This window comes from Colius striatus, chromosome 4 (genome assembly GCF_028858725.1).
Source record: "Colius striatus isolate bColStr4 chromosome 4, bColStr4.1.hap1, whole genome shotgun sequence".
Lineage (NCBI taxonomy): Eukaryota > Metazoa > Chordata > Aves > Coliiformes > Coliidae > Colius > Colius striatus.
The window spans coordinates 61,637,995-61,661,970 of record NC_084762.1 but is presented as its reverse complement, the minus strand read 5'-3'; the positions used below and the strand labels follow the sequence as shown (position 1 = coordinate 61,661,970).

The 23,976-nt window shown below is 36.6% G+C and overlaps 1 protein-coding gene across 7 annotated transcripts in view; it reads right to left on the bottom strand.

Annotated features, from left to right (window-relative positions):
• Nucleotides 1–23,976, bottom strand: part of CSPP1 (centrosome and spindle pole associated protein 1) — a 62,971-nt gene that overhangs the window by 33,777 nt on the left and 5,218 nt on the right. For 5 of the 7 annotated variants that reach the window (XM_061996094.1, XM_061996092.1, XM_061996096.1 and 2 more), the window contains exons 3-12: nt 23,614–23,710; nt 20,847–20,947; nt 20,108–20,131; nt 17,562–17,642; nt 13,799–13,897; nt 9,600–10,045; nt 5,286–5,366; nt 4,422–4,504; nt 2,616–2,709; nt 596–653 (exon numbers count right to left, since the gene is read on the bottom strand). In XM_061996094.1, coding sequence (XP_061852078.1) covers nt 596–653; nt 2,616–2,709; nt 4,422–4,504; nt 5,286–5,366; nt 9,600–10,045; nt 13,799–13,897; nt 17,562–17,642; nt 20,108–20,131; nt 20,847–20,947; nt 23,614–23,710 — 1,164 coding nt within the window. The remainder of the gene's footprint in view (nt 1–595; nt 654–2,615; nt 2,710–4,421; nt 4,505–5,285; nt 5,367–9,599; nt 10,046–13,798; nt 13,898–17,561; nt 17,643–20,107; nt 20,132–20,846; nt 20,948–23,613; nt 23,711–23,976) is intronic. The other 2 variants (XM_061996098.1, XM_061996097.1) reach the window with 2 other exon arrangements.

Below are 23,976 nucleotides of genomic sequence, written 5' to 3'. Positions count from 1 at the left end.
GTTGCTAATATATTTGCAGAAACTTTTCTTACTGTATTTTACAGTAGCGGCCAGCTTCAGTTTTAATGCCTTGGACCTTCTAATTTTCTCGATACATGATCTCACAACATCCTTGTAGTTCTCCTGGGCTGCCTGACCTTTCTTCCAAATATTCATTCTTCTCAATTTCCTCCTGAATAGCTAGCATCCTTTGCCCAGTTTCTCTTTTTTTCCTGCCTGGCTCCCAGCTGCATAATCCATCCCTTTCCCTTTCACCCTCTGAATCCCTGATCAGACAACTGACCTCTGTAAGCCAACTATAGTAGCAAAACAGACTCACATTTTTTGCCAGCTAACCAAGCTGAAGTGGTTTGCAAAAGGGACCAAATGCCACAGATACTGTAGGCAGAGTGGGCAAAAATATGCATCCAGACCACTTGTTGCAGCCTTATCATCCTTGGCTTCAATTTTATTCTATGCTATCGCCATATTAGAAAAAAATCCCAAAACATTCATCATTCTATAAAAGCCCTGCATAGCTTGATGACTGAGCAACAACAGTATTCATGTAATTACAAAATGACTATACAGGTGAAAGAAAATCCAAGTTCCTTACCTCCTTTTCTGGGTCTCGAGCTCCAGAAGCAGCAACTAAGAGCTCAAGCTCCTTCTCACTGTTTTTGTTTTTAAAAAAAAAAAAAAAAGTAAATAAAGGACCAAATCAGAAAGCATTAACAAGTACACTCATTCCTTCCAAGCACAGACCTCATAACTTCAGCTAAAATAACCCTGAAAATACAGAATAACAGAACACATGACTCCACTTGATTTCTTCTGGAGTCAGAGAAGAAGTATACCATGTATTATTTGTAAATAAACAGAACTTTCAAGAAGTAGCTGTCTATCATCTATTCCACCTAATACACAAAAGGACAAACCACCACATAGATTTTACTGAAATCTTTCCTGATATTTCTTTAAAAAAAATAAATTTTTAGGGAAAAAAAAAAAATCAATGTTTATTCACGTTACAGCAAGGGGCTTATAATAAACATATCAAAATGAATTATTCAAAAGTACAGCTATGAGGTCCCAGGTTTGTTCAGCATACACAATTTTTCATCACAATGTATACATCAATAGTAACTTATTTATCATTCCTTATCCCTACATTATTATCACTGTGTGTTTTTATGTAGCCATACTATCTTTCAGCAGGTAGCTATTAATAAGCAAGCAAGAAATTTTTATTTAATTATTCTGCAAAAGCCAGATGGCCAAGTGCTTTGAAAATTAAAAACTACGCTCTTGAATGGGAGGGTAAAACAAGATTCATTTTCACCTTTGCAAAGTAATTAGACAATCATCTACCAGCAAAAAAGGATAACTTTGGTTAGAGCTTCTTAGCAATTACCCTTTTTTTAAAAAAAAAAAACCTTTATGAAAAACAAAAGGAGGATTTGGTTTGTTCCTTTGAAAGCTGGTGAATTTAATCATTAAAAACTAAAGCTCTCATGCTCATGAGTTTAATTGGTTTCAATATTACATAGCTAGCTGGAATTCCTTAACTAAGAGAATTATTCTTACCACATAGAATCATAGAACGGTAGGGGTTGGAAGGGACCTTTAGAGATCATCTAGTCCAACCCCCCTGCAGAAGCAGGTTCACCTAGATCAGGTTGCATAGGAACATGTCCAGGTGGGTCTTGAAGAACTCCAAGAAAGGAGACTCCACAACTCCCCTGGGCAGCCTGTGCTACTGCTCCATCACCCTCACAGTGAAATAGCTTTTTCTTATGTTTAAGTGGAACTTTTTGTGTTCCAGCTTCATCCCATTACCCCTTGTCCTGTCGCTATCTACTATAGAAAAAAGGGATGTCCCAACCTCCTGACACCTGCCCTTTAGATATTTATAAATGTTAATAAGATCTCCCCTCAATCTCCTCTTCTCCAGACTAAACAGCCCCAGTTCCCGCAGACTTTCCTCATATGAAAGATGTTCCATACCCCTGATTATCTTGGTGGCCCTGCACTGGACTCTCTCCAGCACTTCCTTGTCCCTCCTAAGCTGAGGAGCCCAGAACTGGACACAGGACTCCAGATGAGGCCTCACCAGGGCAGAGTAGAGAGAGAGAAGAACCTCCCTTGACCTGCTGGCCACACTCTTCTTGATGCATCCCAGAATGCCATTGGCCTTCTTGGCCATGAGGGCACATTGTTGGCTCGTATTTAGCTTATTATCAATCAGGACTCCCAGGTCTCTATCTGCAGAGCTGCTCTTCAGCAGTTCGACCCCCAGCCTGTGCATGAGGTTGTTCCTTCTCAGATGCAGGACTCTGCACTTGTTGAACCTCATGAGGTTCCTCTCTGCCCAACTCTCAAGTCAGTTGAGATCCCACTGAACGGCAGCACAGCCTTCTGGAGAATCAGCCAGTCCTCCCAGTTTGTTGTCATCAGCCAACTTGCTGAGGGTACGCTCTGTCCCCTCATCCAGGTCAATGATGAAGATGTTGAACAAGACTGGCCCCAGAACTGATCCCTGTGGAACTGCACTGGCCACAGGCCTTCAACTCGATTCACAACATTCCTTTGCATTTCAGCCATTAACCTTTAAAAATACAGTAATTTGACATTACCGTCTCTTATTTCGCTGTTGCTCGGCTATTTGTTCCATTAGCTCTTGCCTGTACTTCTCTTTTTTCCTTTGGAGAAGTTCTTGGTTCTGACCACCTAATGGAAATGATCAAACAATTGAGTAAATGCTCCACAAAATACACCAAAGGTACCACGCAAAAACATAACACTTCAGTCAATTTAAAACATGGAACACAACAGAGTATGAGACCTGGCAATGTGCATAAGAACACTGGATCTTTACTAGTTAAAGAAAACAAAAATCCAGTTTCCATCTGCAGTTTGTTTGCAGCATCATGATGAAAACTACTAACAGTTCCAGTGTTCTCCCAGTTTGCCTGCTTTTGTATAGTCATGAAGCTACAAATTTCAAAGCTATGTGATACAACAGCAACTAAAAGAAGCTACTTATTTTATACTTTTTTTCCCCTAATGCTCAGCTATGGTGCTCTGAAATTATGAGCCACTGTTCTGGATAAAAATGAAAGTTAAAACTGAAGAGAGTCAAAGGCAGAGGGAGGAAAGCAAATTGTTTCACTTTTAGGATGGTTTCCACGACTACTAAGAATTAGCCAAGTACAGGCAGACATGTGTATGTAAAAGGAAACAATGATAACATCTCACATATTGATTTTAAGGAATACAAAAAATCCCAACTTGTGGTAGTTCACACACAATGAGTACAAAGTCTTCTACTATTTTAAAAACAAACTAAAATAGCCATTATCACCACTTTCTACACAGCATGGCTATCTGACACAAAGACTCGTACTTCCATACACAAAGTCACTGTGGACCTCCAGTGAGGCAGACCTGAGCAATTATGTGAAGGATGTTGCAAAGAAAGTAAAACAAAACAAACAAACAAACAAAAAAAACCCCCCAAACATACAACACACCAAAGCAACATATTTTGCAATTTCTAGGGAATCCAAAAATCACTTCTCATTTCCAGAACTTGTTATTTACATAATCTTTATACAACAATATGAACAACATTCTTCTGCTATTCAGGACTGCCAGGAATACAGGTCATAACTCTGTAGTCTGAGATGATTGAGCAGATCAGAGAAACTGACCATTGCAACACCACTGTTGCAATGCTGCCTTTTAAACAGTTCCAAAACATTGGGCTGCCACATACAACACTGAAAATCAGGTAAGTTAAAATACAAAACCAAATTATTTTTGAGAACTGTTAGCCATTTTTTTCCACAATTCAAATCTTGCTTGCCTTCAAAGGCTCCCATTTAGAGAATTACTGCAGTTCTTTTATTATTGCCTTATACTTTTCTGAATGTAGCTAGGAATACTGTTTTCATCAATATTTCTCTCGCTACATTCAATAATAACGTTCCCTGCTAAATTTTGTAGCTATATCTGAGCAGGAAGAAATTATCAGAATCATTTGTTCTTGCATGAGGTTATGAACAGTACTATTTCCCATATTTCTGCAATTAAAATACAATACCAGGTCATGTCTTTAACAATAGAGAAGTTAATATTTTTCCTATACTTCATTTTGTAAACAAACTTAAGAATCTATCTGAACCTTAAACTGCTAATGAAATCTAAGAAGAAACTTGGGTGCTTAAAAATTAATTAGAAAGTTTCATTACATTAGAGGCAACAGGAACATGTTTTTAATTTTTTATTTTCTCTATGTAAATAATATTTATTTACTAGTCCTGAGAACAATTAACACAAAAGAAAAAGCTAGTTTTTCTCATTTTTAATTAATGGAAAACAAATATAAAATATGCAAAGAGATGTTATCCCAGTGTCATTAGATATGGTTTTATACATACCAAAAACAAGGCCTGTTGCATACTGCCCTTCAGCTGTAGGTTTGGCCTGCTCATAAGCTGATGAACTAATTTGTTTCTGATTTCTGGCAAAGACAAAAAAGAAAATTGAAAGATCAAACTCAAGAATTTACTCAAAGTCTGTGTGAAACATGATAGATGCACTTACATCACTACCACAGAATCATAGAATCTTAAGGGTTGGAAGGGACCTCGAAAGATCTAGTCCAACCGCCCTGTCAGAGCAGGACCACCTAGAGTATGTGATACATTTATGACAAACAGCTTTCCTAAAATCCAAAGAAATATCACAAGCAAAAGAAAAAAAAAATGCCTGGCAAGAAGGCTTTTCTCACAGTCCTCATTTGCCTGTGGTTTCTGAAGCCATCAGAAGCATTGACTCAGTTGAACACTTCAACAATGCTGACAGACCAAGCGGTGCCAGTCAAGAGTTTATGTAAGGGCTTTACAAGAGTTCTGCTTCTGCCTCATCCACCTAGATCACTTCAGGACTTGCAAAACCGAGACAAAAGCTAAAAAGAAAGAATTTTGTAAGTACTATAAAAAAGGATTCCACGCTATTCTAACCACAAAAAAGTCTTCAGCTGGAGAACTGGCGATCTGTTGTTTCAAAAAGAACACTGGCATTGCAAGCTTCAACAGCTGTTCTCAAAGGAAATACGTTTTTCTTGTTCTTCTATATCCTATCAGCCATGTCAGGCAATGTATTAGGGATTTGAAATAAACGTTTTCCTTTCACCATGATTTTGGACTAGATGATCTCTAAAGGTCCCTTCCAACCCCTACCATTCTATGATTCTATGATTTTGTAGTGCAATTATCAGAAAACTACACTGTATACCACACCTAGAATTTCCAGTTCTTGAGGTCTGCTGCCCATGTGTTTTCTCCTTCAATTCATCTTCATCATCTCCATCCAGATAGGGCCTTAAAGAAACAGAAAACATTCAGCTATGCTTGTCCAAAATCACCCAGTGTGAAACTGAAAGTCCAGCAGCTTTGTGCAAATGGATCCTCAGCCTGACTGCACACTGGATGGTAGCACCAGTTCTGAAAATATCCCACCAAAAAAAATCTAGAAATAATTTACTTTGCTAGCACTGTCAAGGCAGCTCTCTGTCTGGAGTTTGAATTCTCAAGCCTGCTTTCATGCAACGTTCTACTGAGCCTAAAGAGTTCTGAGAGCTGAGGAGCATTCAGAGTTCATACTGCATTAATTGAAACAAATCTTGCTGCTCTTAATCCCCAAGGTCAAGGAAATCTACAATAGATTTTTGGCATGTGGCTATCGGACAACTCTGGTGAAACAATTAATTCAGATATGAAATGCTTCTTTAATGGCAATCTACCCTTCACTATTCACCTGGTACCGTTTTTAAAAAAGAGGTGATTTTTTTTATCAAGATGAAAGACAGGTAACATGGTGAACACAAAAATTAAGGAGTTAATATTTGGATAATCTACATATGACATGAAGCAATATAACTGAAACTTTGAATAATTCCAAAGATGCCAAAATCTGTAAGGACACAAGGGAGTTTTCCCTGAAATGATTTGGGGTAGTTGAATTTACATGCTTTCTTTGCCTTGCAAGTTAACTACTTTTTAATGAGGATTTCAAGTTATCTTGATAAAATAATGTAAGAATAGGTATGAAAAATGTAGTATGCTACAGAGGCTAACAAAATAATGTATTTTGCAGAGTTGGACAGAGCCATGAACTTCCTATTATGCAAATCAGAACAAAACACTAGATAAACAGAGAAAAAAATTCCCATCATATTCTTTTATGTAAAAAGATCCATAGCTCTGCTCATCTCTGTAATTTAAAAAGATGCAAATAATCAAAGGCAAAAGGATACAAGCAGATTATTAAACATTGATTTGGCATCTTAACAGCCCCCAAGAAAAACATGAAAGAACAACATTCATCCTCTTGGCAAAACATAATCTCCTTTCATGATCAAGATCATCTTTTTGATAATGATCAATCTGCTACTTACAAGGCTGGTCACGTAAGACTGAAACACAGTCAGGAAATAGCCCAGTCCATAGCATGATGAGAGGATGCAGTAAGGAAGCAAAGAAACAAACCTTGGGATTCCAGAGGCTAACTTTTTTTGTAAAAAGCAGCAAGCTTAGCATGGCAGGCACAGACATGTTGGCCCAACTCAATCAAGCAGCTATTGTATCCTGTTTACAGGACAGAGCTGGCTGCTGGGGAAGGACTAAAGCATTCCACTCATATAAGAACCAAAACATTTTGCCACTTCCCCTCACTTTCCTGTCACCATTTCTGTTTGCTGGAATATTCCACAGTCCTTGTGCCTCCATCAAAACAGAAACCTTGCTGAAAAGTCCCACTACAAACATCCACTTCTCCAAACTAACTAAGCCCATTAAAAAACATTAAAACTTTAGTACAGCAAATAAAATCACGAATTTAGTTTCTGTTATGAATCAAATGTGTTCTGGAAAAGTGGATTTTGCCTGAAACGTAGAAAGAAAAATGCTAACTCTTCAGAAGCTGAACTGTCAGTGGCTAATATATGTGCTTCTCCTCCTTGAAGGTTAAGTGGAGATCCTTACAAAGGAGAAAAAAAGTACATTATGAAAGCCCATTTCATAATATTGAAAAAATCCAAGACGACAATAAAAATATAGCCAAGTAAAACATAAACCAAAAAAGGCGAAATCTTAATTTTATGTACAAATTTAAATCCAGTCAATTCAGGTGATGATCCAGCAACGTCTTTTAAGAACAGGCACCAAATTGGCCAATTATAAAGATAAAACTATCTTCTGTACTTTCTTTTTAATAAAGTGGAACTGAAAGTGTTTCAGAGGTCTCTCCAAATAAGCAATAAATTTCCTAGTGAAAAATTGGTCACAGACACATAAGCACCATCAGTGTTTCTGGAATAACTAAGAACTAGTATACTTCTATTCAACGTGATACTGTCTACTGTTAGTTCAAACATCCTACATATATAACTCTGTATATATTCTTTGAGAAATAAAGTAAACCCTCCAAATTTATCAAATGGTCATTTTTATTGACATGTGAGGCTGTGACCAATTGCATTAGAGTGGCAAACAGCTACCTAGTAAAAAGAGGACTTTCATCCTTCTGGTTTTAATTAACATAGAAGATTAACATTGCTGCTGGTCACTGAACATTTTGGTTACCTTTGTTAGACATTAAGTCAGGCTTCTAATATTCTTCTTTCTGAAAAGCCGTAGGACAAGAAGATCCTACCCTAGAACCTCCTTTGCTCATTTTTACTGATATTACACTACAGAATTGAATAAGTTTTCTATTTTGCATTCTTTTCACCGAATCTCATTCGGCCGAAAACAAGCAATCTCGTTCCTGTTATCTATTTAACCACTGTTTCCATCTGCCAGTCTTTTTCAGAAACACTGTATGAATAAATACATTATTTTAGAAGTATATCCAAACATACAATCTAAAACTGTGAAATAACTCATATATTTAATCTGCATCATCCAAATGTTTCCAGAAATTTCATTTTCTCCACAGTTACTTAATTCTTTTACCTTTTTTTGAAGGCTAAGAAATAATATGAAAAGCTATTTTTGCAGACAAGTTATTTTAACTTCATTAACATGACCACAGCATTTAGAACTGTTGAGTGGTACAATTTGCCTGCTGTTTTTTCTAGAAGTGTTAATTCTAGGGAAAAAAAAATAAATGGTTATGATGTCTAACAAGGGAAAGACAGGGATGTTTCCTTCACTAAAGCAGACAAAAAAAAAAAACCCCACAAAATATCATTCTGGAAACATGCTAATACAAAGGAAAAAAAAGCCAGGGGAGGGGAGGAAAGCATGTACAACACTGACATTCCCAAGATCTGCAATGAACAAACGAACACTCTCCAAGCACCTTTTAAGAAATTCTTTACAAGAAACTTTACTGCTTTACTTCATTCTAATTTAGCTGTAATAAAAGCACATCTGTTTCACGTTTGGTGCTATTTCACACCACAACACATCTGTTTTTGAAAGCAACTGACTCTTGTGATGGAATAACTGAAGGTGGCCAGACTGCCAAACCCCAAATGATTAGGAAGGTTATGCCTTAGGGTTTTTCCTCTCTTTTCCTTCAAATAGATGAGCTAGAAGAGAAAGATTCATAATTTATGTCAAAGCAACCAAACTGATTTATCATTTAACACAGTAAAGACTATTTAATAAGGAAGAATACATAATACCAGTTTTCCTCCTGAATGATTGATCTAAAATCCTCTTTTGTTTGGGTTGGGTTTTCTTCAATGTTTATTCAAATTCTGTCATTATTACCAAGATTGGCACCTATTAACACCATCAAGATTTAATTCAATTATGCAACAGCTAGCAACAGGACAAGGGGTAATGGGATGAAGCTGGAACACAAAAAGTTCCACTTAAATATAAGAAAAAACTATTTCACTGTGAGAGTGAGGGAGCAGTGGTACAGGCTGCCCAGAGGGGTTGTGGAGTCTCCTTCCTTGGAGGTCTTCAAGACCCACCTGGACATGTTCCTATGCGACCTGATCTAGGTGAACCTGCTTCTGCAGGGAGGTTGGAATAAATGGTCTCTAAAGGTCCCTTCCAACCCCTACCATTCTATGATCCTATGATATGTTTAAAGTCTGCCATTTAGCAAGACATGCAGTAAAAAAGAGGATTTTTTTAAAATATATTTTTACATTTCTAATACCTGGTGACATGTACCAAAAATTGAAGCTCAAACCAACTTTGGAATCTGAACTGAAAATAGACTTGCTATAATTATTACAGACTAAGAAGACACGTGTAATCTTGGGTTCCCAGCACAGCGGTTTGCTCTCAAATACTAATACATTTTCTGGCAAACTACTCCTCATAAATATTAATGGTGGACTTCTTTTTCTGGGGTTATTTCTCTAGTATCCTTAATTTACCATAGCATATAAAATGTTCCCTAATGTATGATATATAGTCTTAGGTACTGGTCCTTTTTTTTTTTTTCTAAAAATTATAGCAAAGTTCCTTTTTAAAGTGAGTACAAAAATTCTGCTTTCACATGAGAATCTTGCCCAATTTTCAGAGAGAGCAAACCATAGCTGTCAACAAGCACTGCAGAAATAAAGGAGAAAACAGAATTAAGATTACCTTTCAGCATAAATAACACGTGGAGTTTTTCTGTCATATCCACTTTCACATCTAAATCTGGGATCCATTTTTACAGTTATCTTGGGATTATAGTCCGTTACATAGTATCTTCGACCAAACTCACGAGCCTCATCAAGTCTATGATGCTTTCTAATAGGAATTACAGATTGGCTAGCAAATCCACGATGTCTTCGACTGGGAACGTCCAAATATTCATTGAGTCTTCTATTTAATGGTTGACTTCTTAATTCAACCTCATCATCTGACCTCTGGTAACAGTCTTCCTCCAGCCACATCTTATTTGGCAGCTCTTCATAACTTTCTGTAGAAGTAAAGGCATCCTTCTTGGGAAGTTCTGCATCTGTATCACAGGCCTGTACTTCCATATGGAGTTCTGGCTGAAGCCTGGTAACAGCAACAGGTTTTTTATTCCTGTTGATCCCATTCTGTTTAATGAGAGAGGAAATAAAATAAAATTATCAGAATATAAATAAATCACATTGAGCAAAAATTTGGTTTTATATTTCTTCAAATAATCCCTAAATAGATACTGGGGAAAAGGCAGGAGGTGAACACGACAAATAATTCAAAGAGATTTTAAAAGCTAGGATTTTTTTTTCTTGTGAAAAAAAAAAGAGATCTCTTTCTAACGGTTTTCAGAAGAATGGCTATCCATCTTGGATAGGCCTTTTACCAACTCCAATTTGACCTTCAGATTCAGAAGTGCAAAGAATCAAAATAAACTTTGAACCCTATATCTCATCAAGAGACTAGATATCTTTATGCAGATTTAGGCACATCTGTAATACTTCTTTTCTATGAGCACAACCTTTTAACCTGACCATTTTGTAATCTGTTTCTTTGTTCCTCAGGAGATGTCAGTACAAGAAAGGATAGTTTAGTGGATAAAAACAACACTATGACACACTGGACCAGCATGAAATACATTAAATACACAGCTCTACTAAACAACATGGTTTGGAATAAATCCTGTAGTATTTCTGGGCATTAAACTTTCATCTGTGGAATAAAGGTAATAGCAACTAATACTTTAGAAAATGTCATGATAAAGAAATTAAAGCTGCAAATGACACCAAAATGGAAAAAGAGAGAGCAATATACTAGAGAATACGACTGCCACTCAGAAGGGCTTCAACAAATTGGAGAAATATGCAGACAAAACTCATGAAGATCAACAGATGCAAACAGAATAATGCCATGCACTAGTATAGGCTAGGCACTGACAATGTAGAAAGTGAATTTGCAGAAAAAGGCTGTGTTAGTGGTGGGCAACTAACTGAGCACAAGTCAACAGTGCATTAGCAAGACTGTCAACAACAGGTCAAGGGAAGTGACCCTTCTCTGCTCAGGTCCTGGTGTAGTACACCCAGTTTCCCCCGCTCCCTATAGATGCTGAAAAACTGGAGAAAGTGCAGAAGACAGCTACTGAGATGGTTAAGGCTCTTGAGCTCATAAAGGAGAAGATAACATAGCTGAAATTGTTCAGTCTGGAAACAGAAGGTTAAGAGGGCAGGAGGAACTAGTAATTGGTGGTTATTGGAGTGGTTAGAGGGGTAATCATCTCTATCCAATGGGTGGTTAGAGAGATGCCAGACCAAGGGTCACAAGTTGCAGCAAAGGAAATTCCAATAGGATACAGAGGGAAAGCAGTTCACATCAAGCAGTTAAAGCAATGGAATAGGTTGCCCAGAGGAACTGTGGATTCTTCATCCTTTCAAAACTCAACCGGGTAACGCCTGATCAACATGACCTAACTGTAAAGTTAGCCCTGCTCTGAACAACGGGACTGTACTACATGACTTTCGTAAGTTCCTTATAACTGAAGTTTCTCCTATGATTATCTAAATTGTCAGACCTAACTTTTGAGGTCACATATGTTAATCATGAGACCCATTCATTTGCCTCTCACTCAAAGTCAAATATTTCTCAGAGATTAAAGAATCTCAACAAATCCTCACCAGGTTTTTTTCCTGTTTTTTCTTTTATGACAGCAAAATTGTTTCTACACAAGATATTAAGCGTCCAATGGGATGACAATCAAAGCAGAAGGAAAAAAACCCAAACTTGAGTCCCCAAATAGATTTTATTAGATAAGTCATCTGAGGAAACATAAATGACCCCCAAAAATCTTAAGAGATTTATACTTTCAGTAAACACAACCTACATTTTTGCTCCACATTTCCTAAGGATCACTATTGTGCACCACAGCAACTCTTGAAGAAGCCAATAGAATCAGATAGTGATTTCCAACATCTAAGGATGCTTTACAGCTGTCTTCACAGATGAAAAACGTTTCCTACTATGTAACACTCCAATGCATTTGGAGTAAAAGATCTTTCTCATAAGAAAACAATCTTTCTGAAAACAAAGAAGAAACATTCTTCTAGATAGAACTTATAAATACATGGGTATTTGCACTTGCCAATTGGTATAAAAAAGAAAAAAATCTTTCAGCTGTTTTGAGTACAAGTCCCTCATAGAATGACCTAGCTCTCACACTACTGTATACACTTGAGAATTTCCATATTAGAAAAAAAAAGCAGGCCTTCTTAATTCAAACCTGCATTAGAGTTCCAAATTACTGCAGTCCATCACTACACTAAGGCAACAATGGGTAAGAAAACTTACCCATTCTACATAAGATTTTACAATTAAAAAGCAGTAGAGAGGCTCTCAGATCAATATATTGCTTCCACATTACTACAACAAATGGTCTCACAAAACTGGCAATTAGGCCTAAAAAGCCTCTGTTAACTGTCATATTGGTTTTCACTGGGATAGTTAATTTTGTTCATATTAGCTTGAACAAGGTTATGTTTTAGATTTATGCTGAAAACAGTGTTGATGGCACAGGGGTATTTTAGTTACTGCTGAACAACGTTCAACAGAGCATCAAGACCTTTTCTGCTTCTCACACCACTCCACCAGCGTGTAGGCTCAGGGTGCACAAGAATCTGGGAAGGAAAAGAGCTGGGACATCTGACCCCAACTGAACCAAGAGATCTCTCATACCATGTGGTGTCAATGTTCAGCATATAAAGCTGGGGGAAGAAAGAAGAAGAGAATCATAGAATGGTAGTGTTGGAAGGGACCTTTAGAGATCATCTAGTCCAATCCCCCTGCAGAAGCAGGTCAACCTAGATCAAGTCACACAGGAACATGTCTAGGCAGGTCTTGAAGACCTCCAAGGAAGGAGACTTCAAATCCTCCCTGGGCAGCCTGTGCCACTGCTCCATCACAGTAAAATATGTTTTTCTTATGTTTAAATGGAACTTTTTGCGTTCCAGCTTCATCCCATTACCCCTTGTCCTGTTGCTAGATACCATCAAAAAAAGGGATGTCCCAACCTCCTGACATCCATTCGTTAGGTATTTGTAAATATTAATGAGATCCCAGGAGGAGGATGTTCAGAGTGATGGTGTTTGTCTTCCCAAGTAGACATTACATGTGATGGAGCCTTGTTTTCCTGGAGATGAACACCTGCCTGCCAATGGGAAGTAATGAATGAATTCCTGATCCCTCCAGCTTTTGCTTTACATGTTAAACTGTCTTTAACTCAGCCTAAGAGTTTTTTCATTTTTACTCATTGATTTTCTCCCCCATTCCACCAGGCAGAGAGTGACTAAGCAGTTGTGTCGTGGTCGGCTGCCTACTGCCATAAAAATCAAAGGCTTGAACTCACATTCTGAGATGAATTAAGTACATCTCTAGCTGACTTCCAAGTAGTAAAGATTGTTTTGCATTTTTTTATTCAACTACAAATACAAAGCAGCATATACTGGACAGCTGCCTGCACTTGCCTTGCTTTCTCGTGAATCAGACAGAGACTGAGGAAGCAGCAGCTACAAATAAAAGCTAAGGAACACGTGTGGAGCTCAATAATTTGCCCAAAAAGACAGCTGTTTTTGACCGCCACTTCACCAAAAAACAATCCCGGGACTTGCTTCAGACACACAGTAGAATGAAAGCATCTACCACATAGACATAACCAAAGTAAGAATCAAGAACTGTACTATATGACTCATAACCAGGACTTGCTAGGTTTATTAATAAAACTGTGTCCTAACTGAACTATATTCTTGGATTATTTTGTTTTACTTTGTATGTCTTAGTCAATGATAAAACAGTTGACAAGATCATTTGTGTTCTTCATATCAACTTCAGTAAAACTGTATTACCTCTTTGCTTCTCTTCCCTAATTCCTTTAGCTTTTCATTCCATTCTTGTTTATCCCCGAGATATCGATTGTACTCGTTTCTTTCAAGTCGTAGTTTCTCCTACAACATGCATTAAAAAGGGCATCACAATTTTGCATTTTTGAGTAGCTTCCAAGTCCATAGAACTGAAGTATTAAATTAATGTATGTGAGCTGTGTGTTTGCCCTTCCATTTCTTTAAGATTTATAAATGGGCTGTAATTGCTTTAAGGTTTTTGTTCATTCTTGAACATAGCATATTCTCTTTATCAGCTTCATAGGCGTGAAGTCCTAGTCTCCAGAAGCTCTACTGTGTGTCAAGTTCTATCTTAAAACCAGTTAAGTTTCCTCCTGCTATATCTATTACAAAACTGTTTCAAAGCCACACTCCTTTGACAATTAGAAATCACCTTCCCAGTTTCAATCTGAATGTATTTACAGATTTTCTTTTGTGTGTTTGGTTGTGACCTGCCCCACTGTCATGGGTTTGTGTGGAGCCATTTCTAGTAATGAAGAAGGGGCTGTAAAGATAGCTCCTCTAAGAACTTGCTTGTTACTGGCTAGGCCAAAACCATAGCACCCACTCACAATTAAAACAGGACAATAAAAAAGATGTATAGACAAGATGTGTCAATTATAGCTTAGAATGTAACTTGAACTGTCAGATTCTAACAAGCAGGTAAGCTGGCTGTAAAAAAAGGCAAAAGCACAAGAAACATAAGGAAACCTAAGAAAAGCACTATCCATCCACCTCGTTTTAGTTGCTTCTACAAGGTGACAACATTTACAATCAGCTTGTTCAGGTCTAAAAATATACAAGAATCTTACATCAATAACCTAATAATGTAACATGAAATGCAAGTGTCTCCAGGTAAATCGAACCCTAATTTGCATTACTCTCTGGTATTAGGACCTTTTGTTTAGAGCACAGGGCATCTCTTAGACCACATCATTCCAGCCACCATATAAATGAAAAAAAAAAAAATAATGATATTACAATATCACACATCGTACTTTTTTCCACTGCAGTATTTTCCAATAAAAATGCAAAAGATATTTTAAATTAAACAAAAGTAATACTTTCCCATGAACAAATTTAAAGCAAAAATAATTTACACCTTGATCACCATGGAAATATCAGCTTAGTTTCACAAATGACACCAATGCTCCCCAAAATTATCAGGGAAGGTTTTTTTCCAAAATTTGCATCTATAGGTTTTCTGACAATATAAAACACACACATGGCCAGAAAAGCTACCTGAGGGGTATTTTAAAAATCTCAGAAACTAACATTGTCTTTAACAGGTCAGAAAATAGCAGAAAATTCAATATGCTGTGCGGCTGTACATTTTACATAAGTGAAGAAACCATATAAGTATAAATGTTAACCTCTAATCATTAGCTGCCCAGAGCCTGTTTAGCAAGGCACAGTATGACATCTTCTGGCAGCTTTTAGGTTCTGCAGTAGCAATAGGTAAAATGGGTAAAAAGGATACACCATACTTGTACAGAGAATCTCAACAAATGTTGAGTTGCTATGACATAAATTCATCCATGATCCGATATGTTCCCAGTCTTTAATTTCCACAAAATTAATCAAAGATACTTTATATCCCATTGTTTCAGCACACACACTCGCAAGGGTTAACACAAAGTTCACAAGATCTTATCATACAATCATAGAATGCTATGGGTTGGAAGGGACTTTTAGAGATCATCTAGTCCAGCCTCCCTGCACAAGCAGGCCAATCTAGATAGGGTCACACAGAAACGTGTCCAGGCAGGTTCTGAAGACCTCAAGGAAGGACACTCCACAACCCTCCCTGGGTAGCCTGTGCCAGGGCTCCCTCACCCTCACAGTAAAATAGTTTTTTCTTATGTTTAAATGGAAATTTTTGAGTTCCAGCTTCATCCCATTACCCCTTGTCCTGCTGCTTGATACAACAGAAAAAAAGGGATGTCCCATCCTTCTGACACCCACCATTTATATACTTGTAAATATTAATGAGATCTCCTCTCCTCTTCTCCAGACTAAACAGTCCCAGTTCCCACAGCCTTTCCTTGTATGAAAGATGTTCCAGTCCCCTGATCATCTTGGTGGCCCTGCACTGGACTCTCTCCAGAAGTTCCCTGTCCCTCTAGAGCTGAGGAGTCCAGAACTGGACACAGGACTCCAGATGAGGCCTCACCAGGACAGAGTAGAAGGGAATAAACTCGTCACGAGTGTGTGCTGCCACTGAGGAGTCCTTTCCCCTGCCCAGCCATTTCATTTTTGCTGCCTTTCTCCCTCTTTTTAAAAAAAAAAAAAAAAACTAAAAAAACTTTAATATAATTGGGATTTCGGGGGCTTCTTGATAACAGCATGTTTTACCTATTTGAGTTCTAACTTGGCTCATCATATAGGTAAACATTATTGCCAACACAAGAGAGGTAAAAAGCCTAAGTAACCACAGCAAGATCAGCGTCATCTTTGCACCAGATTACAGTGACCACGTGGTCCCAAACACAGAGCAACAATGCAACTCCAAAGAAACAGAAGTTAAAAAACCTAAACCAAATAAAACCCCCAAAAGGTGCAAGAGTCCAGTCCTCCTCCAGCAACAGTTTCTCTTTCTGCCTTGCATCTCCAGGAGAGTTTCATCCATCCTACCAATCAACCAGTGCCATTAGTTGAGTCAGCAAAAATATTGCAATTATTACAATGTTTCTGCTTATGCAACTTCCTGGATCAATTTACAAAAGCAAACACAAGAAAAGAACTGGGAATGAAAGGCCACTAAGGTGAGGGCAGGAGGAGAGCTGATCCTTGTCAGAATGACTTAGGTTTTCACAGATTCACACTGTGCATCAAAGAAACGGATCAGAGGTTTATAAAAATCCACAAATGCATGTTGTATCTTCATATTCTAACTTCCATGATCCTCCAAAAGCAGAAGGACTGCTACAGCTGGTACCTTTCTCCAACATATGAAAGCAAGACTATAAACTGTTGATGAACCTCAGGGAGACCACAAGAGCTAAACACAGAAAGAGAATGTGTACTCCTTTCACAAAAGACATTAGTATCTGTACTGTCAAAGAAAGACTGAAAATTGGGATGATTCCTATTTTAATGGCAGGCAATATGTGAAATGCCAGATCAGCTTTTACTTACATTCCTGGACTGATCTGTTCATAAAAATCACATGAGGATATGAAGGTAGGTTAAGCACATCAAAGCCAAATTGTGTACAGCAGAAAGCATGCTTCCTTTAGTTCTGACAGCAACTGATAAGAACATCACTGTAGAAATAACTATAAGCAAATACTTTTAAAATTATCTCCAGGCTGCAGGAAGAAAAGTAACACACTTTTAAAGTGTGCATTTATATAAGCACAAAAACAATGTTCTTCAATAGGTCGATATTTATTGCTGAACAAAACTCAAGAACAACCACTAAAGCATCCAAACACACCAAGTGCCCTGCAGGTGTGAATTTGAAGTAGCAAACCTCAAACTCACAACAGTATAGAATTACAAATCTAATTATCTAAAAACAAGTAACCTGAGATTAAAAAATTTAAAAGAAAATCACTGACATTTAAGAACTTTACCTTTCTGAAAACTATTCTAACAACTACCTCCAAAAATGTTCATTTGTAAACAGAGTAAAAAACCCCAAAGTGGAAATAATTTTTCCATAACAGTTTAAACATCCAGGTTAATTTCCAAGTTATATACCACTTAATTTCCTCCAGATATTTACCTTGGCAGATGTTCGATCAGCAATTCGAAGAGATAATCCCTGAGTATGTGAATCTACGTTACCGATATTCAGATAGTTTTTCTATATTAAAAAAAAGAAAAATCAATAAATATAATACATTATAGAATCATAGAATGGTAGGGGTTGGAAGGGACCTTTAGAGATCATCTAGTCCAATCCCCCTGCAGAAGCAGGTTCATCTAGATCAGGTCGCATAGGAACATGTCCAGACGGGTCTTGAAGACCTCCAAGGAAGGAGACTCCACAACCCCTCTGGGCAGCCTGTTCCACTGCTCCCTCACCCTCACAGTGAAATAGTTTTTTCTTATATTTAAGTGGAACTTTTTGTGTTCCAGCTTCATCCCATTACCCCTTGTCCTGTTACTAGCTACTATAGAAAAGAGGGATGTCCCAACCTCCTGACACCCACCCTTTAGCTATTTATAAATGTTAATAAAATAATAAATAGATAACAAGATAATAAGTTAATAAATGTTAATATATTTTAAAATATATTTTAAATATATTTTAAAATAGTAACTATTTAGCAAGCAAAATTTGATAAGGATTTTATTTTCTGAAATTTATCGGATCAATTTAATGAAAAAAAAGATTGAAGACAATCTTCACATTTTGAAAATTTAGGATGTTCTTAAAGTCAAGGAACGCGGAAAGTAAAAGGCTTTGTCAAGACTTAAGCTTGAGTTTGAAGAAGTGTTTATCACTTCTTCTCTGTTACACGATTTCAAAGATTACATAACTTAGTTTCTATAGATTAAAGAAATAAAATTTTAATTAAAAAAAAAACCAAAACCAAACCCAACATTACTCAATTATCCTGTAAGCAAGCAGCATAAGCACAAGCATCTGAACAAGCATAAGAACAATTTTCCAAGACTATCTTACTTAAGATGAAAAAATGCTTTTTCTAACTGAGGAAAACAGATGTCTACCTCTCATTTAATAAATGGAATCCATACTAACACTAGCACAACCACCACTCTGCATCTCAACATTGTGTTCCACAACAGCAGTCCACTAACTTTTCAGGATCATGACCTGCTGCCAAATCTTGCAATTCCTTACAGACCATCAGTCACTTTCAGAACAGAGCTTTACACTGAAAGCTATGTTGTTGATCCATATAGCTCCCTGGGCTGCGTCTTAGGAACCAGCCTGTGCAGCCAGTCAAAATATCAGCCTTTCCACATGAAACACCAATATTGGAACAGGCCCTTAGCTTCCAGGTCTAGTGGCTTCCTCCTACATCACTCATTCAGTCCAAGCACCCTCACACCATTCTCAGTCAGTCATCTATGTTTTATAAATCCTTAACTAAAAAATCATCTAATTGTCTGGGCTGATGAGTGGAAGGACTTAAGATACAGTATTTCAATAGTATCATTTCCTTCCATTATCTATGTTGTAAAGTAGCTGAGAGGCAGGTCAATAGGTAAGAATTCTGTCTGTTATCATCATTATGAGAGCTGTTAAAACTTGGACTATCTCTTTATGCAGGGAAACTAATTTAGAGTTTGTTATCCTGTCTCTCTTCCTCAGACCTTACAAGTTTTATATAGCTAATGTGTACTACACTAACAAAAAACCTTGCAAAGCTAAATTTGTAAAACTGAAGATCAATTGAGAACAAAACACTACAAGTTAATGTAAAAGTTCCATTGTTTCAGTGAGAGTCATGAAATATTAAAGTTCGGATTATTCTCAAAGTTAAAATATTGTGCTAAGATTAAACAAGAAGCAGCAATTCTGTAAGCATTATTTTGGTTAGAGGTTAAGAAGTCAGTTAATTCTGATGCTGTTATTGTTATTCAGGAATTCTAGTACATGCTAATACAGTTAATTTGTATCCATGTATGTTATTCAAATCCATTACCTCCCAGTCCTTTACAGAAGTTGCTTAATTTGAAAAACCTGAGTAACACTACTTGAATAGCACTAAATTTGAAAATTATATATGCAGGATAGATAATGATGTACACAATTAAATATGGTAATTGAACCAAACTTGCACAAATATGCCTCTGGTATTATCTTTTGTTCAGAATACCTGTATTTTTGCATTCTGGCCTCTAGCTGCTGAACAGCTCTCTCTACTGCTTTCCTAATCATCACTGACGTGATTTCACAGTGACAGGGAAGTCTGACTCTGCTTCTAATGATGTATTATTATATTTCAGAGTTTATTATTTTATTCCATTTTTATGAAGTATGGATAGCAAGAAAAATCTGACAACTATGTAATTGATACGGCTTGAAGCAAATGTCTACTAAAACTTTTGCAGAGTCAGCATTAGCAACAAATGCAATTGCAAAGGATGACATCAGCCAGTGTTTAAAATGTTATTAATGGAAAGTAATAAATATAAGCAATCATTTTGCACAAAGCAAACAAGGCTGTTAATAGCAACTTATCACTACAGTATGCACAAACACAAAAAGCATAACAAAAAAAAAAAATAAAAGAGCACAAAGCTTTCAAAAAAAACAACTAATTTGAAGGGAAAAAAATATTGCAGGCATCCTACCTTTCTTTTTGCCTGTGAAATATCCTAAAAGTCAGGGAGAAGATATTATTCAAAAAGAGTCACTAAAAAATACCCGACTTAACAAAAAAGACTTATTTTTCTAAAGCTCATGCATTCTTTCATTTTAAGAAAAAAAGACACCTGATAATTAGCATTTTCAGACAACAGAAATTTTATGGTTCCTGATTTTTTTTTCAGTTTGACTAAGAAGACATACAGAGTATTCCCAAGATTCTGACACTTTGTCCATACCACTTCAGTTTTAAATTTACTGTGACATTTAACCAATCATGCTAAGGAGAACAAAGGGGTTTTTATTTCCAAATTTGAAACAAAAAAAACCTGTGAATTGGAGTCATGCTAATTATAGGAATGTTCTTCCCTGAATTCCCAGAATACATAAGTACTTAAGGAAGTAGCAGATGGTATCTTAAATTCTTAAGGAAAAACTTAAGTAGAGATAAATAAATGATGGTATTCAGAATAATGTACTACGCAATTTGCAGTCTCAGGAAGATGAGATCTTAGAAACCTAAAATATAAACCTCCTTTTAGCAGTAACATTTTGAAATTACTTTTACATAAGTCTTTGAAATCAGCCATTGCTCAGAATGGATGCCTTCAGTGGATGCCTTCTTATAAAGATTCTCTGCAGATTTTATTAATTTTCATTCAATTAAAATCACAGAGTTAGTTTAAAAGACTCACTAAACTCAGGCAACCAGACAAGAAGCTTTACCTGAGAAAGGTATCGCTTATAATCTTGTTGAAGTTCCTCTTTGAGTTTATGTTTTTTTCGTTCATATTCATCTCCAAGAGGTAAGCTCAAGCCACAGTCACCTGGAAGTTTAACACCATTAAATATTATTATTCTGCTGTTTAGAATCGATACAAAGCACATCCTGCAAAAGATCCATCTGGATTTTTATTAGATATCCACAATTAAAAAAAAAGGAAAGAACAATGCAACCAGTAATTACAAAACAGCTGAAATAAAAGTGACCTTCTCTGTAGTTGGGTGGAAAGTATGGAAAAAAGGGACTGGATTTTGGATGTTAGTGTTCCTCTACTCCTTGTGCTTTTTCTCCCCACTAGAAAAAAAACCTGCAACATAAACTTGATTTATTTGGATAGTCTGACAAACAGTATAAAAAACCCTAAATATTGTACCTATCTCTTTTGTCCGCCTATGTCTCCTTTGACATGTCACTTTCTAAATTACTTCGATATTCTAAGTTGGACTTACCACATAATAGAAAACACACTTTACACATAGAAAGCAACAAGTCGTTTATTTAGCACATAACATATGAAAAATATGTTGGCTCTGACATACATACAAGGAATCTGATCATATGATAACAATCACTTCTTCTACCTCAGTGTTTTTAACTGCAGTAGACCCAAAACACACATTTACCACTCTTCCAAGATTACTGCAAGGCTCATAACAGCTGCAGTCTTCAAATATAATGTTATGCAAGTTGCTTGTTGTTCCCAAAATACAGTTTAAAGTACTTTGCTCCTACTATTTCTCTGAAGACATTTCTGTATCTTGTGGTTTATGTGAAATGTGTAGTAAGGAGAAGGAGGGAAAAGAGATATTCAACATTTACACGAGACCAAATTTATTGCAGGGCACTTTGTTTGACTCCAGTATTTTAAATGCTTAGGGCATTAAACATGTACAGGTAAAAAATTACATATAAATGCTGAAAATCACTCTACAGTAAAAATATACAGTACATTACTGTACAAATCACATATAAATGCTGAAAATCACTAACTTGGAAACCACTTTATTACTGAAACAGATAAAAGGTTGAAATACACTTAGCTGGCTCAGCTTGACATAGCTTCAGCTAAGTCAGAATGTATGCTCAGATGTTTATGTGGCTAAGATCAGTTCAGGCCCACATATTCACAAGCTTTGTTTCTTAATTTAAGACACAAACTTTTCTCATCACAAATTCCGTTAAAATTATAGAGGGAACACAACACTAAGCACAGCAGGAGTACTTAGTATCAATCTAATCTGTATTTTAAATAAGCAAACAACATCAAATATCCTTTGACATATATTCTTGAAAACCAAAGGACAGCTTTTACACCCACTGGAGGCTGCAGAATTACACCAGAGTTACAGTAAGCATAGCATGAAAATTATCGAGGTACAAAATCAGAGTCTACACAAGACAGAAGTAGAACACAGTAAAGCTCTAAAACTATCAAGAAAAACTTGAACTACACAAGTTTAGCTAAAGAAAAACAGAAAGGAGATGGCAGAACAAGTAAATAAAGACGACATATTACAGAAACAATAAAGTGGAGAAAGGAACACTATCACATTTTTCAAACAGAAATCAAATCACAAAAAACACAAAGAAGAAACAAGCACTATATATATTTTTAAAGAAAAAGGTGATTAAACTGATAGTCACAGCAAAATAAATCTAACCATTTCATTTGGATAAGAATTCAACCAAAACCAAGTGCTACTTCTTTCCTTCCATAAAAAATGATTAGGGGGCATCTTTCTTATGAGGAAAGGCTGTAGGACATGGGAATATTCAGCCTAGGGAAGACTGAGGGGTCATCTCATTAACACAATTATTTAAAAGGTGTACATCAAGAGGATGAGGTAGAACTTTTTTGTCTTGTCTCAAGTGACAGGACAAGTGGTAATGGACAAAAGTCATAATACAAGAAGTTCCACCTAAACATAAGGAAAAACTAGTTTATTGCAATGTTGAGGGTGCCCTGGCACAGGCTGCCGAGAGAGGGTGAGGAGTCTCGTTCTCTGGAGGTTTTCAAAGCCCGTCTGGACATGTTCCTGTGTAACCTGACCTAGGTGAACCTGGTTTAGCAGGGAGGTTGGACTAGATGATCTCTAGAGGTCCCTTCCAATCCTTACCATTCTGTGAATTTGTGATAATAAATGACTACATTAAAACAAGATTACAAAAGGAAAACAATCAGTTAGTGGTCTTTGCCTATACATTTAAAATAGTTTAAATAATTTAACTGTGTATATTTTAGACAAGTTGGATTACAAGTCTTAAGTTTAGAGGCTGAAAGAAAAAGCATCCTAACTTCCCTGACACAAAGTACAAGGAACGTATCCTTTTGCAGTAATGTCTTGCTGAAAGACGGACTTTCAAAGCTTTTGCTCACACAAATACAACAGGAAAGGACAGACCATTTGTGAAGGACTGGCTAGCAGTATTTTATTAGGTTTTTTTGAGGCTGTTTAGGGTTTTTTTAATGGAGTTACCTTTACAAGCAGAAGAAGAAAGTGCATGGCACATTTGCCTTATTAAAAGAAAAGCATAACTACAGCAAAAATTCCACAAAATTCCTTTAGAAGACTGAAGAATGGTACGCACTTGAATTACAATTATCATCTTATAATTAAAAATATAAAGCAATAATTCCCTTCCAAAAATTCTCAAACGTCATGAAACGCTAATTAAACCATATTAAAATACATTAAAAATATACCATACCTAAAAGACGGTTCTGTTGCTTATTTGGAGGTATATTTTCTTTAGTCATGGACATTAACCTTTTGCTGGTCTCAGAAAGGTTCTCTGATCCTTTTTTCTGAAAACAAAACAAAACGCTTTGCTGCATCATAAAGATACCAAAAAAGTACGTCTCCTCTCCAAGACAGGAATTACTAATTCAATGCATTTCAATACATTCAATATATTTTCTGTTGTGAAGTATGTTGGCAATACATATTGTGACTTGTCATAAACCGCATGATGTCATAACCGACAACCGTTTCCTATTCTACACACCTTCTCTGAGTTTTTTATGGAGGCTGATTTGATATACTGTACTCTGCTTGAAACTATGACAGAATT